The 14,729-nt window shown below is 40.7% G+C and overlaps 1 protein-coding gene across 1 annotated transcript in view; it reads right to left on the reverse strand.

Moving 5' to 3' along the window:
• THSD7B (thrombospondin type 1 domain containing 7B) overlaps positions 1–14,729 on the reverse strand; it is a 970,494-nt gene that overhangs the window by 525,049 nt on the left and 430,716 nt on the right. Inside the window, exons 6-7 of the mRNA XM_070476270.1 lie at positions 13,732–13,887; positions 1,836–2,033 (exon numbers count right to left, since the gene is read on the reverse strand). Of these exons, the coding sequence (XP_070332371.1) occupies positions 1,836–2,033; positions 13,732–13,887 (354 nt within the window). The remainder of the gene's footprint in view (positions 1–1,835; positions 2,034–13,731; positions 13,888–14,729) is intronic.

Genomic DNA, 14,729 nt, shown 5'->3' on the forward strand with positions numbered 1-14,729 from the left:
AGATATTTCTAATTATAAATCAGAATCTCACACTGCGTGATACTGTAGAAGGTACAGTATACATTGTGAAAGGGGTCCCCGGCCCTGTGGACGTTGTATGACAGCTGTGTAACATCTTCAAAACCTGCTATGACAAAGCTGGCCAGTCATCTGTCACTGGGTCTCAATCAAACAAATGATCTTATTTCCACAGCTATGGTTATTCTAGTATAACCACAGCTAGTATGGTTATTCTAATCTTCATTATTATTTCCATTTTACTCATATAAAAGAATGCTGTTCGCACAAATCCCCTAGGACAGAAAACAATAAGTGTGCATTACAAATGAAATAAGCTCACATCTTATTTTGAATGGTTATGTGCCAGGCACTTCACTTATCACTTTCATATAAGTAATTTAACTCTTACAATCTGAGAGTGAGAGGTAGGTTTTCATTATCACTACTTTACAGCTGAAGGAAAAGATGTCTCCACAGTTAAACAAGTTTTCTGAGACCATCTACCAGAAGAGTAGCAGACTGGAAATTCCAACCTGTCTGACTCTAGAGCTCAGGTTTTAAACACCTGTGCTACTCTTTTTGAATTCAAAAACTGATCTTAGGTGCTGCTGTTAATAATTCACATGTATGTCACCACAATTCAAAAATTGCTTGGTAGTATTAGAATCTACTGTTAAACTATTTGGTCAAAAAGGGCTATAGCTAGTACAATCTGATGCGGCTCTCTAATTAAACAACTACCTGGCTTCATGAGGTAATCAATTACATCGGTTGAAAAATGTTTATTTGTATAATTATGGTAGTGATTTAAAAAAGAAGGATGTATGGAGGGAGAGAAGGAGGGGGAAAGGAGAGGGAAGAAGGACAGAATGAAGGAAGTGATGGAGAAAAGGAGAGAATGAGAGAGAGAAGAGGCAAGAGGAAGGAAGGGAAGAGGAAATATTAATACACTGCTGAATGCCAACCATGTGTGAATGCTAATATCCATTCTGAGTTCACTTTGTAATTTCCTTCTGTTCTGTGGATCTCTTCGCTACATAAGTCAAAACATTTCACTCCACACACCATGAGCATTATAAATTATGACTACTCATGACAGGACTGATTAATAGACATACTCAATACTCTTCCAGGAGACCGAATATTTTTTTAATACTAAGATAAAGGTTTTAAATGTCACTTTTCTCATTTCCAAGTGACTTATGTATTTGCTAAATCACCCTTCATTGCACAAAACCACTGTACCAGAAGTTTGGTGATGAAGGAAAGACACCACTGTTAATAGTTTTGTTAATCTTGACAACTTATATTTTAACACAGTTCTTTAGAATTGTTAGCATTACGTCTATAACTGATTCTAATCTAATGCTATATAACTGAAAAGATGAAGCTTTGTCCTTTTTTTTATCCTTTTAACTTGGAGGGGGCTTCAGTCCTGCAATTTACAAGGTGGTATTTGTTAATAATGATAACCTATAAAAAACATATTACATAATAACATCAATAAACACAAATAAATCTTGTTTTGTATTAATGAGTTGGAGACGCTCCAGACAATTTTTGTATTGTGCATGTCTTAATAAACTAAGAACTCCAGAGACCTCTCTGAGTTCTCTGTACTGCATTTAGGTATAATCAGTGTTCTGTCACAGAGCATACAGGTCTATATTAAGTCAAAGCAGCTTTCTCTGCAGAAATATGTCACTGTCATCAACTCAAACATGAAAATTCAAGACTAGGAAAGACCTGTTTCTCTCCTTGTGGAAGATGATCTGAGAGTGGTGATGTGCTATTTGGCAGATATTACTCAATCTCCACGTTTCTTTGAGTCATACCTTGCTCATTCTGGCAGACAGCCTTCAGGATGCGATGTCCGGGGCCACATTTGCCATGGTCAGGGATACAGATCCCTTCCGACGTCAGCCACTGATAACACACGGGATCCTCACAAGGAACAGATTCCACCAAGTGAGGGCAACGGCCCGCAGGCCCCGTTGATTCCACAAGGACATGGCGCTGTCTCATTCTAAAACCTAAAACAAGAAAGAACAAAAGGTTCTGAGGATTCCATCCTGATCTAGCAAAGGAAGAGAAGCAGCAGCTGGGATATTGATGAAACTTTTATTTATACATATATGGCTCAAAAGAAGAGAAGCTAAAGGCAAGGAGCAAAGGAAAGATATTCCCATCTGAATGCAGAGTTTCAAAGAATAGTAAGGAGAGATAAGAAATCCTTCCTCAGTGATCAATGCAAAGAAATAGAAGGAAACAACAGAATAGGAAAGACTGGAGATCTCTTCAAGAAAATTAGAGATACCAAGGGAACATTTCATGCAAAGATGGGTACAATAAATGACAGAAATGGTATGGACCTAACAGAAGCAGAAGATATTAATAAGAACTGGCAAGAATACACAGAACTATACAAAAAAAGATCTTCATGACCCAGATGACCACAATGATGTAATCACTCACCCAGAGCCTGATGTCCTGGAATGCGAAGTCACGTGGGCCTTAAGAAGCATCACTATGAACAAAGCTAGCAGAGATGATGAAACTCCAGTTGAGCTATTTAAAATCCTAAAAGATGATGCTATGAAAGTGTTGCACTCAATATGCCAGCAAATTTGAACAACTCAGAAGTGGCCACAGGACTGGAAAAGGTCAGTTTTCATTCCAATCCCAAAGAAAGGCAATGCCAAAGAATGCTCAAACTACCACACAATTGCACTCATCTCACACATTAGCAAATAATGCTCAAAATTCTCCAAGCCAGGCTTCAACAGTATGTGAACCGAGAACTTCCAGATATTCAAGCTGGATTTAGAAAAGGCAGAGGAACCAGAGATCAAATTGCCAACATCCGCTGGATCACAGAAAAAGCAAGAGTTTCAGGAAAACTTCTGCTTTGTTGACTATGCCAAAGCCTTTGACTATGTGGATCAAAACAAACTGCTGAACATTCTTAAAGAGATGGGAATACCAGATTAACTTACCTGCCTCCTGAGAAATCTGTATGCAGGTCAAGAGGCAACAGTTAGAACTGGACATGGAACAACAGACTGGTTCCAAACTGGGAAAAGAGTACATCAATGCTATATATTGTCAACCTGCTTATTTACCCTTATATGCAGAGTACATCATGTGAAATGCTGGACTGAATGAAGCACAAGCTGGAATCAAGATTGCCAGAAGAAATATCAATAACCTCTGATATGAAGACAATACCACCCTTATGGCAGAAATCAAAGAAGACCTGAAGAGCCTCTTGATGAAAGTGAAAGAGAGTGAGAAAGCTGGCATAAAACTCAACATTCAAAAACCTAAGATCATGGCATCCAGTCCCATCACCTCATTGTAAATAGATGGGGAAACAATAGAAACAGTGACAGATTTTATTTTCTTGGATTCCAAAATCACTGCACATGGTGACTGAAGCCATGAAATTAAAAGACACTTGCTCCTTGGAGGAAAAGCTATAACCAACCTAGATAGCATCAAAAAGCAGAGACCTTACTTTGCCAACAAAGGTCTGTCTGGTCAAACCTGTGGTTTTCCCAGTGGTCATGTATGGATGTGAGAGTTGGACCATAAAGAAAGCTGAACACCAAAGAATTGATGCTTTTGAACTGTGGCACTGGAGAAGACTGTTGAGAGTCCCTTGGACTGCAGGGAGATCAAACAAATCAACCCTAAAGGAAATTGGTCCTGAATATTCATTGAAATGACATCACTGACTCAAGGGACATGAGTCTAAGCAAGCTCCAAGAGTTGGTGATGGACAGGGAAGCCTGGCGTGCTACAGGCCATGGGGTCACAGAGTCAGACATGACTGAGTGACTGAACTTAACTGAACTGATTCATTGGAAGGACTGATGCTGAAGCCCCAATACTTTGGCCACCTGATGCAAAGAACTGACTCATTGGAAAAGATCCTGATGCTGGGAAAGAATGAAGGCAGCAAGAGAAGGGGACAACAGAGGATGAGATGGTTGGATGGCACCACCGACTCAATGGACATGAGTTTAAGCAAGCTCCAGGAGTTAGTGATGGACAAGGAAGCCTGGCGTGCTGCAGTCCATGGGGTCGCAAAAAGTTGGACATGAATAATCGACTGAACTGACTGAAAGATCAAAACCACAATTCTTTGAATGTGTTTTATTTTATGGGAAATTGGGAGATAAGGGAAGAACGAAAGACAGAAGGGAAAAGAACTAGAGGAGGAAATCTGTCTTCCAAGAGTTTACAGTCTAGGAGTTGAAGAGGCCAGGCATAATCAAATGCACTAACAAATAGCATGTGTTCAAGGGTATCAGTTGTTGCTGCTGCTGAGTCACTTCAGTCATGTCCAACTCTGTGCGACCCCATAGATGTCAGCCCACCAGGCTCCCCCGTCCCTGGGATTCTCCAGGCAAGAACACTGGAGTGAGTTGCCATTTTCTTCTCCAATGCATGAAAGTGAAAAGTGAAAGTGAAGTCGCTCAGTTGCATCCAACTCTTAGCAACCCCATGGACCACAGCCTACCAGGCTCCTCCATCCATGGGATTTTCCAGGCAAGAGTACTGGAGTGGGGTGCCATTGCCTTCTCCGAAGGGTATCAGTAAACCAGTACAAATAAATGAAGACTCACAGACTACTGATACCTGGGTGGGGAAGATCCCCCGGAAGAAGGAAGTGACAACCCACCCTAGTATTCTTGCCTAGGAAATCCTGTGGACAAAGAAGCCAGGCAGGTTACTGTCCATGGGGTCACACAGGAGTTGGACATGACTTGGTGACTAAACAATGAAAACAACAGAGAAATAGCCTGAACATAGATAAACCCCATGTTCTTTTGCTGTTGTTTTTCACATTCTTATTAGTCTGTATGAAGGTGAAATACATCTATATTTTGACACATTCCTCGTCACTGTGTCAGGCCTTGAGAGTTCCCTGTATCACTCTCTTGAGATTTCCAGGTCAGCCTGCCCTGTGAAGGCAGGACAGTTTGGGGCTGCATGCCCCACCCTGGCTAGACATAGATCTCTGGACAAATACTCAGTTTTTCAAAAATGTGTTGTGGCACTAGGGACCAAAGTTATGCCATAATAAGGATGTGAATGGACCTTCCATGCTACAAGCCTACAGAGTCACAAACTCATCAGATACAAATGGAGGGATATGGATCAACCACAAGACTGTAGGGAGTGGTGAGGTCTGTGGCAAAATGGAGGACATGTGCTGAATTTAAAGCATACAGATATCATTCAGGATTCACTGACAGTTACCACAAGAAAATGTGAACCGTCTGTTGTCAAATCTTTGGATTCTAAGAAGCCAGAATCCAAGCTATCTGCAGTTTTTATATGAAATCTATTTTTAAATGATGGAAACAAATCTGTTTTTAAAAGCCACATAAGTTTTAAAATGTGACAGAGAACAAGATGCAACCCCTTTGCTTTTGAGTTTTCCATTTCTGGCCTTCAGGATATATCACTTCTAAAGGTTAGGCCTGGGACTTCCCTGGTGGTCCAGTGGCTAAGACTCCACAATCCCAAGGCAAGGGGCCAAGGTTCCATCAGTGGTCAGGGAACTAGATCCCACATGCTGCAACTAAAGAGGGCTTCCCAGGTGACCGAGGGGTAAAGAATCCACCTACCAATATAGGAGAAACAAGAGACATGGATTCAGTCCCTGGGTCGGGTAGATCCCCTGGAGAAGGAAGTGGCAATCCACTCCAGTATTCTTGCCTGAAAAGTCCTATGGTCAGAGGAGCCTGGTGGGCCACTGTCCATAAGGCTGCAACGAGTCCAACACGACTTAGTGATTGAACTCACAAACACACGTCAACTGAAAGATCCCACATGCTGCAACTGAATATCCAGTGTGACACAACAAAGAGCAAAGATCCCACGTGCTACAACTAAGACTGGCACAGCCAATAAATACATAAATATATCCTTCAAAAAAAAGAGCTAGGCTTACCTCCCATGAATCTCATATTTTACTGTCCACTGTTTCATTCTCCAAATTCAATCAACAGATTTAATTCCTCTTTCAAAAAAATGAAACCAAATCTTATTACATAATAGCATCTTGAGATGTGATTATTCAACTATTCCTTGGGATAGGTAAAAATATAAAAAGATAGATAGGTAGGCAGATAGACTTAGCCAGGAAGATAGAATGCCTGAGAACACTGAACTTAGAGCCGAAGACTATGATGCCTCACAACACTGCCCAAAAGAGAAGGGGAGAAAGACAAGTTCGGGCGCATAAGCAGTAACTGGCCAGGTGTACATCTGTCAGTTACCAGGGCTGCGTCTATTTTCCCACAAGAAAGGATAGAAAGCCTGCGGTGTAGTTGGCAAAAGACTGGCTCCTGTAACGTAGTCAAGGAGTGTGGAACAAATGGACACATGTTTTTAGGCCACAAGAGGGAGCCGAGCTCCCTTAGAATATTGCAGGGTTGGGTGAGTGTTTTAGAGGCACAGTCCTAAGGGTTTTATTTGTTTTGTCTAGGGCTAACCCATGAGCCCCCTTTAAAAGAGACTCTTAGATTCTTACTTTGTGGAATGGCCAACTGCGGGGAGGCATCATTCAATCAGAGACCATATCCCCCAGGCATGGACAGTATTAAGGTCACAGGTAATTAAAGCAGTAGATGGCTTCTACCACACTTCATACCTCCAAGTCTATGCCATTCATTAGTCAGAATAAAACCTGCAGAAGAGTTCAGCTCCCTTCCCAGGCCACCTTGAGCAGAGCGGCAGGAAACATACAGGACTGAACTCTACTTGATGTACATCAACCTGCAGTGACCTCTGAGCTCTCCTTGCCACACAACTTGGATGACCTCTGTTCTTTCATGTAAGACCCACACGCTGCTTATTTATTGCCTTATGCCCGTGCTTGTTTTAAGTTTATGTCTTTGAGCAGGACCTGGCCTGGGTCTCCATGATTTATGATGTTTGACAACCGGCTCAGAAACTTAGCCTTCTTTACAGAAGGAGGCTGGCTGTCCTATTACCCAGAGCTCAACGCCACTGAGGGGCAGGAGCAGTTTTCCTCTATAAATCAAGTTGCATCCATCTCACCATAAATCTATAGATTATATCTCCTCAGTCAATAAATTCTTTCACTTTTTCATTTGTGTTGCCCTTGTCCTGACTCTAACTAGGATCACATCAAAGCCCAAGCTCAGCATAAAACAAAAACCTTGGGTTCTCTTGTTAGCACTTAACTTTAATCACACATTGATGTTCATGCTGCAACAGATGTCAGGCTTCCCCTGGGAGCTTCTGTTCTGAAGGATACACAACTGCCAAGTCCACGGTGGCTGGGGCCAGCCAACCACTTACCTTCATTTACTGAATTTCATACTAATCACAGAGTATCACTCAATATACATTAATTGCCATATGTAGATCAGAGTGATATACTGTGGGAAGCCACAGGAGGGACAGAAAACATAAATCCACTTTTCACAGAGCATACAGTCCAAGAAGGCAAAGAGCACATTTGTTAACTAAGCATCTACCCTATACCAAGCCACTTTAGTTCTATTACTCAAAATTAATGAATCGCCTAAACTATGTCATTAGTTACTATTCTCACTTACACATGTGAAAATTAAGACTGGATGACACCTTATTACTTCTCCTATGGCACATTGATGCTTAAATGGATATGTATGAAGGATAAATTAGGCTAGGATTAACATATACATACTACTATATATAAAACAGGTAATCAACAAGGACTTACTGTATAGCACAGGGAACCATACTCAGTATTTTGCAATTATTGTATATCTACAAAGGAAGAGAATCTGAAGAATATATACATGCACACATATATGCATACATATATAACTGCATATATATACATATACTTAACTGTATATATATGTATACATGTAAAGCTGTGCTATATACATGAAACTAGCACAATAAAGTAAATCAACTGTACTTCAATAAAAAATGGATATGTATGAAATCCAGCTGAGGTCTTCTTGATCTGTGACCTCTTTATAAGAAAGAATTCAATTCAGCACTTTATGACATGTTCTAGCCCCACTTCAAACAGTGAATATGAAAGTTACCATGGATCATTTCCTTGTACAGATTAGATAGTTGAATTTTAAGTGCTGGGTAGCAAGAAAGAGTTCTAATAATTACTTTCTGACCAGAGCTTCAGTTCACCTTTAGTGAAACTAATATTTGAGGGTTTTTTTCCCCCTTTGGACCGAAGGATTTAGTATGTAATCTACTATTTTAGTGCATATTCTACTGAGGAAAATTAGAAAAGAGTGATTTGTGAGATGGGATGAAAAAGCAAAAGAAGCACAAATGGTAGAAGATAGGTCAATGTTTTTTTAATTGAAGCCATAGAAAAATTAAAGGAGGCTCCGGAGGATCAATCCAGGTGTAAGGACCTATATCTTCACATGCTAGTAGCCCAAAAATGTCCATGTGAACTTCTACAAAACCACCATAGCCAACACTTGTCCCCCTACTAACTCCACCAGGACAGGCTTGGAGCAATGCCCAGAAGGTTGACCAAAGATGAAAGTTTGTTCTCTAAGCATTCCAGTTGCTCCTGAACTCTGTAGCCCTGGACATAGGGGAACAACTCTGAGTCAAAGAACCTGAGCAGATTGAATCTTTGATTCCAGCTCTTATCAGCTACCATTTCTGCAAGTGTTGCATTTCATAGTATCATTATAAGTTGACACTCTGTTATGAATACAGAAAATAAGAAGCCAAAGATCATGAGCATGAGAACCCTCAATGTTCAGAATGAGAAATAGCCATAGCCCCCTACAAGCTCCAACACACACAAACGGAAAAAAGGAAAAAGAAAAAAATATATATATATATATATCTTACACATAATCTGTGACAAAGCAAAATTATTTCACAGACTTCTCATAATGGTGGAACTTTCTAGAAGGCACAGATGGAAATGGAAATATTTTTTCCATCATTAGATAAGATCTAAAACATGTCAGCATTTCCCTACATTAGCATATTACCTAAATTGATTTGTCTGAGAGCATAAAAGACTACATTCAAAAAGATGGTCACAGGTTCTGTTTCACAGTGTCTTTTCCTATGGGGATTTTTAGACCATTAAGTGCCAGTCAATCCTAAAGAAAATCAACCCTGAATATTCATTGGAAAGACTGATCCTGAAGCTCCAACACTTTGGCCACCTGATGCAAAGACCTAACTCATTGGAGAAGACCCTGATGCTAGGAAAGACTGAAAAGGCAAAAGGAGAAGGGGGCAACAGAGGATGAAATGGTTGGATGGCATCACCGATTCAATGGACATGAATTTGGGCAAATTTTGGGAGGAGCCTGGGGTCTTGCAGTCCACAGAGTCACAAAGAATCAGACATGACTTAGCAACTGAAAAACAGCAAGGTGTTATAATAGGGGTGGGGAGTAAGGGATACTTTAGGATTCTCTGAAGTCCTACCTCATAAGCATTCCCTATTGTAAGACCATATTAAGAAGCCTCCATCAAATTCCTCTTTACAAAAACTTCTGTGCACAAGGTTGCCTTTCTAGAATGTGTCTGTAAAAGGACAAGGATGTCAAATAACTATATGTCTATGTATCAAAAATAATTTTTAAAAATGCATTATACCTATGGAGTTCACCCATCAGCAAGTTTTTCAGGTTATTTCTCTTTCATATATTTCTAATTATAACTCTCTGGGAGAATATCAAAGAAAAAGGAATGAATGATAAACCTGATCCAATTTAAATTCCTCTGAAAGTCATTCTAGCTTCACTTGACAAGCACTGGCCTGCCAAGCAACATGTTCCCCTTGTCTGCCTGTCACAGAGCTGATGGAAGGCATGAAGGCTGTGTACAACGGCAGGTTTTCTAATGTACTCTGAACAGCTGACAGCCACAAACCTCAGATGATTCCGGACTGAAGGATGTCTGCCTAAGAATAAGTCACGTGAAGATAATCTCTATAATAACTAATTTCTTCTATTAGATAATAAATCATTTCCTGCTTTCCCATCCTTTACTTTTTTTTTTAATGTGAACACCAGAAACAAACCAAAGCAATAACACGTGATTGGAAAAAAGACAAGTGAGAAGAAAAAGTCATAACCACCACATATATTACACATTTATGTCTTGCACTGGTGGGTGTGGTTGTTTTTTCTCCTCAAATTCTCCACCATCCACACAAAAAAGGAGTATAAAATATCTAAGGAAGTATGACTATCCCAGATTGCCGTGAATAGGTACACTGCATTTCTTTGGGGTAGGCAATTCAAATATGAAACTAAGCAGATCAGTTTACATCCTAGAGTTATGTCATGTTTAATGCATTAGCTCTGTATTCCAGCCTCTGTGGAATTCTCAACTACATTTAGTCTGTGCCTATCAGAGACTCTGGCAGAAACCGTGGCAGGATCATGGGACATGCTGAAATTGAGAGGATCCCAGAACTCATGCTCACGATGACTTGGTAGAAATAACAAGATAACTTAGCCTTATCATAACATGCTTGGATTCCTTTTAGGCAGAGAATCATTTCCTTGGAGGGAAAACTCTATTTGCTCTTCTTCCCAGGAGGGATGATAGGCAGGTGGTCCTGGAAGGTTTTAGCACAATCTTAAAAATCAAAATTATCTCTGCTCTGGTGAAACATTTATGAAAGAGCACACTCTGAGACCCGAATAACAATCACCGAAGCTTATACTCTCTCCTGGCTATGATTATTTAGTTCCTAGGGCAGGTCCCTTAGCCTCAGTAATTCTCATCAGCTCCAACATGCCTCCGTACTCTGCAGGTGGCTGATAACATGCCTACCTTCAGGTAAGAAGTTTTTCTGTCTCTGTGCTTACCTTCAGTCCCAAAGGCTGAGCTTTTCTTTGAAAAGTACATTGATGAAGGCAAAAAACACACATCCCAGTTACCTGGTGCTCTTAAGCTATTCTTGGAACACCCTCCCCTTATCATACAATCTACTTTTCCTCTCTCTCTGAAGATGACACACGGAAGCTAAACTGAATCCCATGCCTCACGCCGTATCTCCTTCATCAGCACAGTGATTCACACCCCTAGCCAGTGGTCCCCACTGGCCAATGTGGGACCCACGGGCAGAGGGCGTCTCTGCTAAGCTCAGTGTTGGACTTCTGTCTTGATCCAAACTTCTTTGGACTTATGAGAAAAATCACTAAGGAAACTAGGGATGGAAGGAACACTGGACTGAGCATGCTAGCCTTGGCTTGGCCATTATTAAGTCACTATAGGACTTAGGATAATTTCTTTACTTCTGTACACTTTGGTCTTGGCATTTTAGGAAGTGCTGGATTCTTGCTGAGCCTAAATGCTGACACAAAGTTGGGAAGTATGAAAGTTGCCTAGGATGACCAAAATAAAATACCATAAACTGAATAACATAAAACAACATCAATTTGCCTGATAGTTCTGGAGACTAGAAGCCCCAAATCCAGGTGTTAGTTGAGCCATGCTCCCTCTGAAGGGAAGGACTGAAGCCATGCTCCAGGAAAAGACTGTTTTCGCACCTCTCTCCTAGCTTCTAGTAATTGCCAGCAATCCTTGGCTGGTACAGGCCTGACTCTAATGTCTGTCTCTGTCTTCATGTGGCCTTCTTTTTGCATCTTCAGTGTCTTTTTATCTTTACAAGGTACTCCCTTCTGAGTGCATTAGGCCTACCCTAATCTAATATGACCTCATCTCAACCTGATTAGTTCTCCAATAACCCTATTTCTAAATAAGGGCATGATCACACGCCCCAGGGGTTGGTACTGAATATATCTTTCTGGAGAACACAATTTAACCACAACAGGTGATGTCCGATGAACAGTGCACCACAGTGCCTTTGTCAGAGTTGACTTATACAAGAGAGGGATAGAAGCCAACGCTGAAGATGTCTGGCATAAAAACATCTTGGGCAAATGGGGTGAATGAAAGAACGAGCCGGAATATTTTGAGTTCCCCAGATGAGTTCCATGGACCTGTTCTGAGTTATGTGGAAGAGGAAAACTGAAATAAAGGTTGAAAGTGTGGTTTGTCGCAAAGGGTTTTATGAAAATTTGGCTCAAGTGACCAAAATAGCAACATAGAATTGGAAAAAGAAGTATTTTCTGAATTGTTACAGAGACTCTCTGGGCCAGAACAAAAGGCAGAAAGCAGTTAACAAACATCTGTTAAGCTTGACCCCTGTATTGGCTCTACCTTCTTGCAGCATCAGGACCTCAAATTTCCTTAAGGGAGTTGCCCTCCCCCACTCTGTCTGTGAAACTTGGATGGAGTTATTCCTGCAGTGGTGACCACAGGCTCAGGACCTGGCGGGGTCAGTCCTGCATCCTGCAGTCAGAGTATCTGGGTCAGAGGGGAGCACGTGACACATAGCAGCCAATGAGATTCAACTCCAGCACTCTTCCTGAAATTAGTAAGGAAGATACTTCTTTCTATTTTATTATCTATTAAAATAAAAACTTCCTTACGTGTTTATGTGTGGTGAGTATTTTTAAGATTTACTCACTTAGGAATGTAAGTACATAATACACTGCTGTTAACTACAGTAAACCATACTGGACATTAAATCTTCAAATAGTACTTATCTTATAACTGGAAGTTGGTACCCTTTAATCAATATCTCCCCATTTTCCTAGATATGCCCATGTGTGCCTGTGAGCCCTTTGGTGAGTGCTGAAACGTGGGTTTTCAAATGGACATAGAATTAAGCTGATGGCACCAGTCTTGTAGCATCATGCACTTGGCCACATTAGTCTTTCTTTGCATATGAAAACTGGAGGAATTAGTGCTTAACACACTAGTGCTAAGTACAACCAAACTTGTAGAATGCCCTTGGATCTCATTTCTGTTACTAAAGGTATTATTTCTTTCTAGCACTGCCATTGAAGAGAGCATGATATCAATACAAACTGAAAGGTCAATAAAAGATGTCACCAAAGATGAATGTTTGAAGATGCAGATGTGTACATAACAGCAAACAAAAGAAAACAAGATTGCTGAGACCTACACATTTAAACAAGGACACAAAGTTTGAAGATTTTGTTTAAGCTTGAGGACAACATCAAAAAAGGAAACAACAATAAGTGCCCTTCATGAAAATTTGAACCATAACATCAAGTTGAGCATGTGATTCAGCCTTTGGAAATCTAAAAATAAAAAAATATATACAAAACAGTTGCTTCTTGATGTGATTACAGAAACCATGTCTAATTTCTACAGTATAAACATTACATGTTAAAAACATTACATTATAGTTAGCAAATATCTGCTTTGGTCCAAAATATCTATAAGACTTTTGGTGCAAGGCAAAAGGTCCTTGAAATTTATTCCCAACCAAACCTAGGCAACATGGACCAAGTATGCTGATGGATGTTTTGGATGGGAGCAACTATCAAGGACATTTTGGTGTGAACTAAATGTCTTCTAGGTGTTTTGGTCAGCACCCAACGTCTTGCAGAGTTAAGTTACATCATTTTTGCATAATAATCACTTTATTAGTTATAAGCCTAATTAAAAGGTCAACTAAAGTGGGATACTGTGCTCCAAAGAAGTATCCACGATGTCTCCTTAATAACTGAGTGCTTGTCAGAGCTAGCTATCTACATTTTATAGACAAATATTGTCCTAAGCAAACTTAAGGAGCTTTTCAGTGACCGGAATAAACCTGTGTGCACTGGAAGGAAATGGAGCACATGTAAAGAAGGCACTCACCTCTTCTCCCCTGAGGATCACGGCAGTTTTCATGGACGCACAGGCCCCAGGCCGACCAGGAAGACATGATACAGTCTGTAGAGCAAGGGATGTTGCAGAGCTGAGAGGCCGAAGGGGCAGGTCCCAAACATAATGTCTTTGCCACAGGTCTAGAGACTGCATGGATGAGAAAAGAATGGCCTGAGTCACATTCTCTGAACATCCCTAGAATTTCTCCTATCTTTATTTGTGTACCTGCCTTGTTCACATCAGCTTTGTGGTTAAACAGTTTATATGCAAACAAAATATCAACACTCTTCCAATATGTGCTACTTAGCTCTACATTATTAGCATTTGGGGTGAGGAAAGGCAAGAAAAGACAGTGACATGCATTTGAGTTTTCTGTTTGACACAGTGTTCCCTGGGAATCCAAGAGAAGACTAGAAATTTAGGTACAAATTATCTAGAGTTATGAATTTAAAAAAAAATTAAGTGGCTCTGTGAAGCTTCAAGATGAGTCTATCTCGACTATACAAATGACTGAGACACTGTGAAAAATTCAAAATCAAACCCCGAGGTGGGGTGTTTAGCATAACCAATCTACTGCTATTACTCCCAGGAGGGGTGGAGCTCTTGAAGACACAGAAGAAAAATGGCTCTTAGAGTAAGAAGAAAAATCAGGATCTATGACTTCAGAATTAGCCCCTGGAAGTCAGTTTCATTAGTGAAGCTACCCAGAGGCACAAGGAGCGCCTGAGGAGCCACAGGGAATGCCAACTAGGAATCTTCCAGTTCTTCCTGACATGCTCCTGCACTGAGAGAACGCCCAGAACCGGGTCACTGCAGGAGGCAGTACCCATCTGCCCAGTGGCGGGGCTTGTCAAATGTCCTCTCTAGGCAGAGCCATTCTGGGAACCATGGAAATACACAGATGGAGAAGATAGGATCCTGATTCATATGGAGATTATAATATATGAGAAGCATGGATAGCAATACTCCAGAATGACCCAGTAAAAGAA

This window comes from Odocoileus virginianus, chromosome 13, assembly GCF_023699985.2.
Source record: "Odocoileus virginianus isolate 20LAN1187 ecotype Illinois chromosome 13, Ovbor_1.2, whole genome shotgun sequence".
In the NCBI taxonomy this organism is placed as follows: Eukaryota; Metazoa; Chordata; class Mammalia; order Artiodactyla; family Cervidae; genus Odocoileus; species Odocoileus virginianus.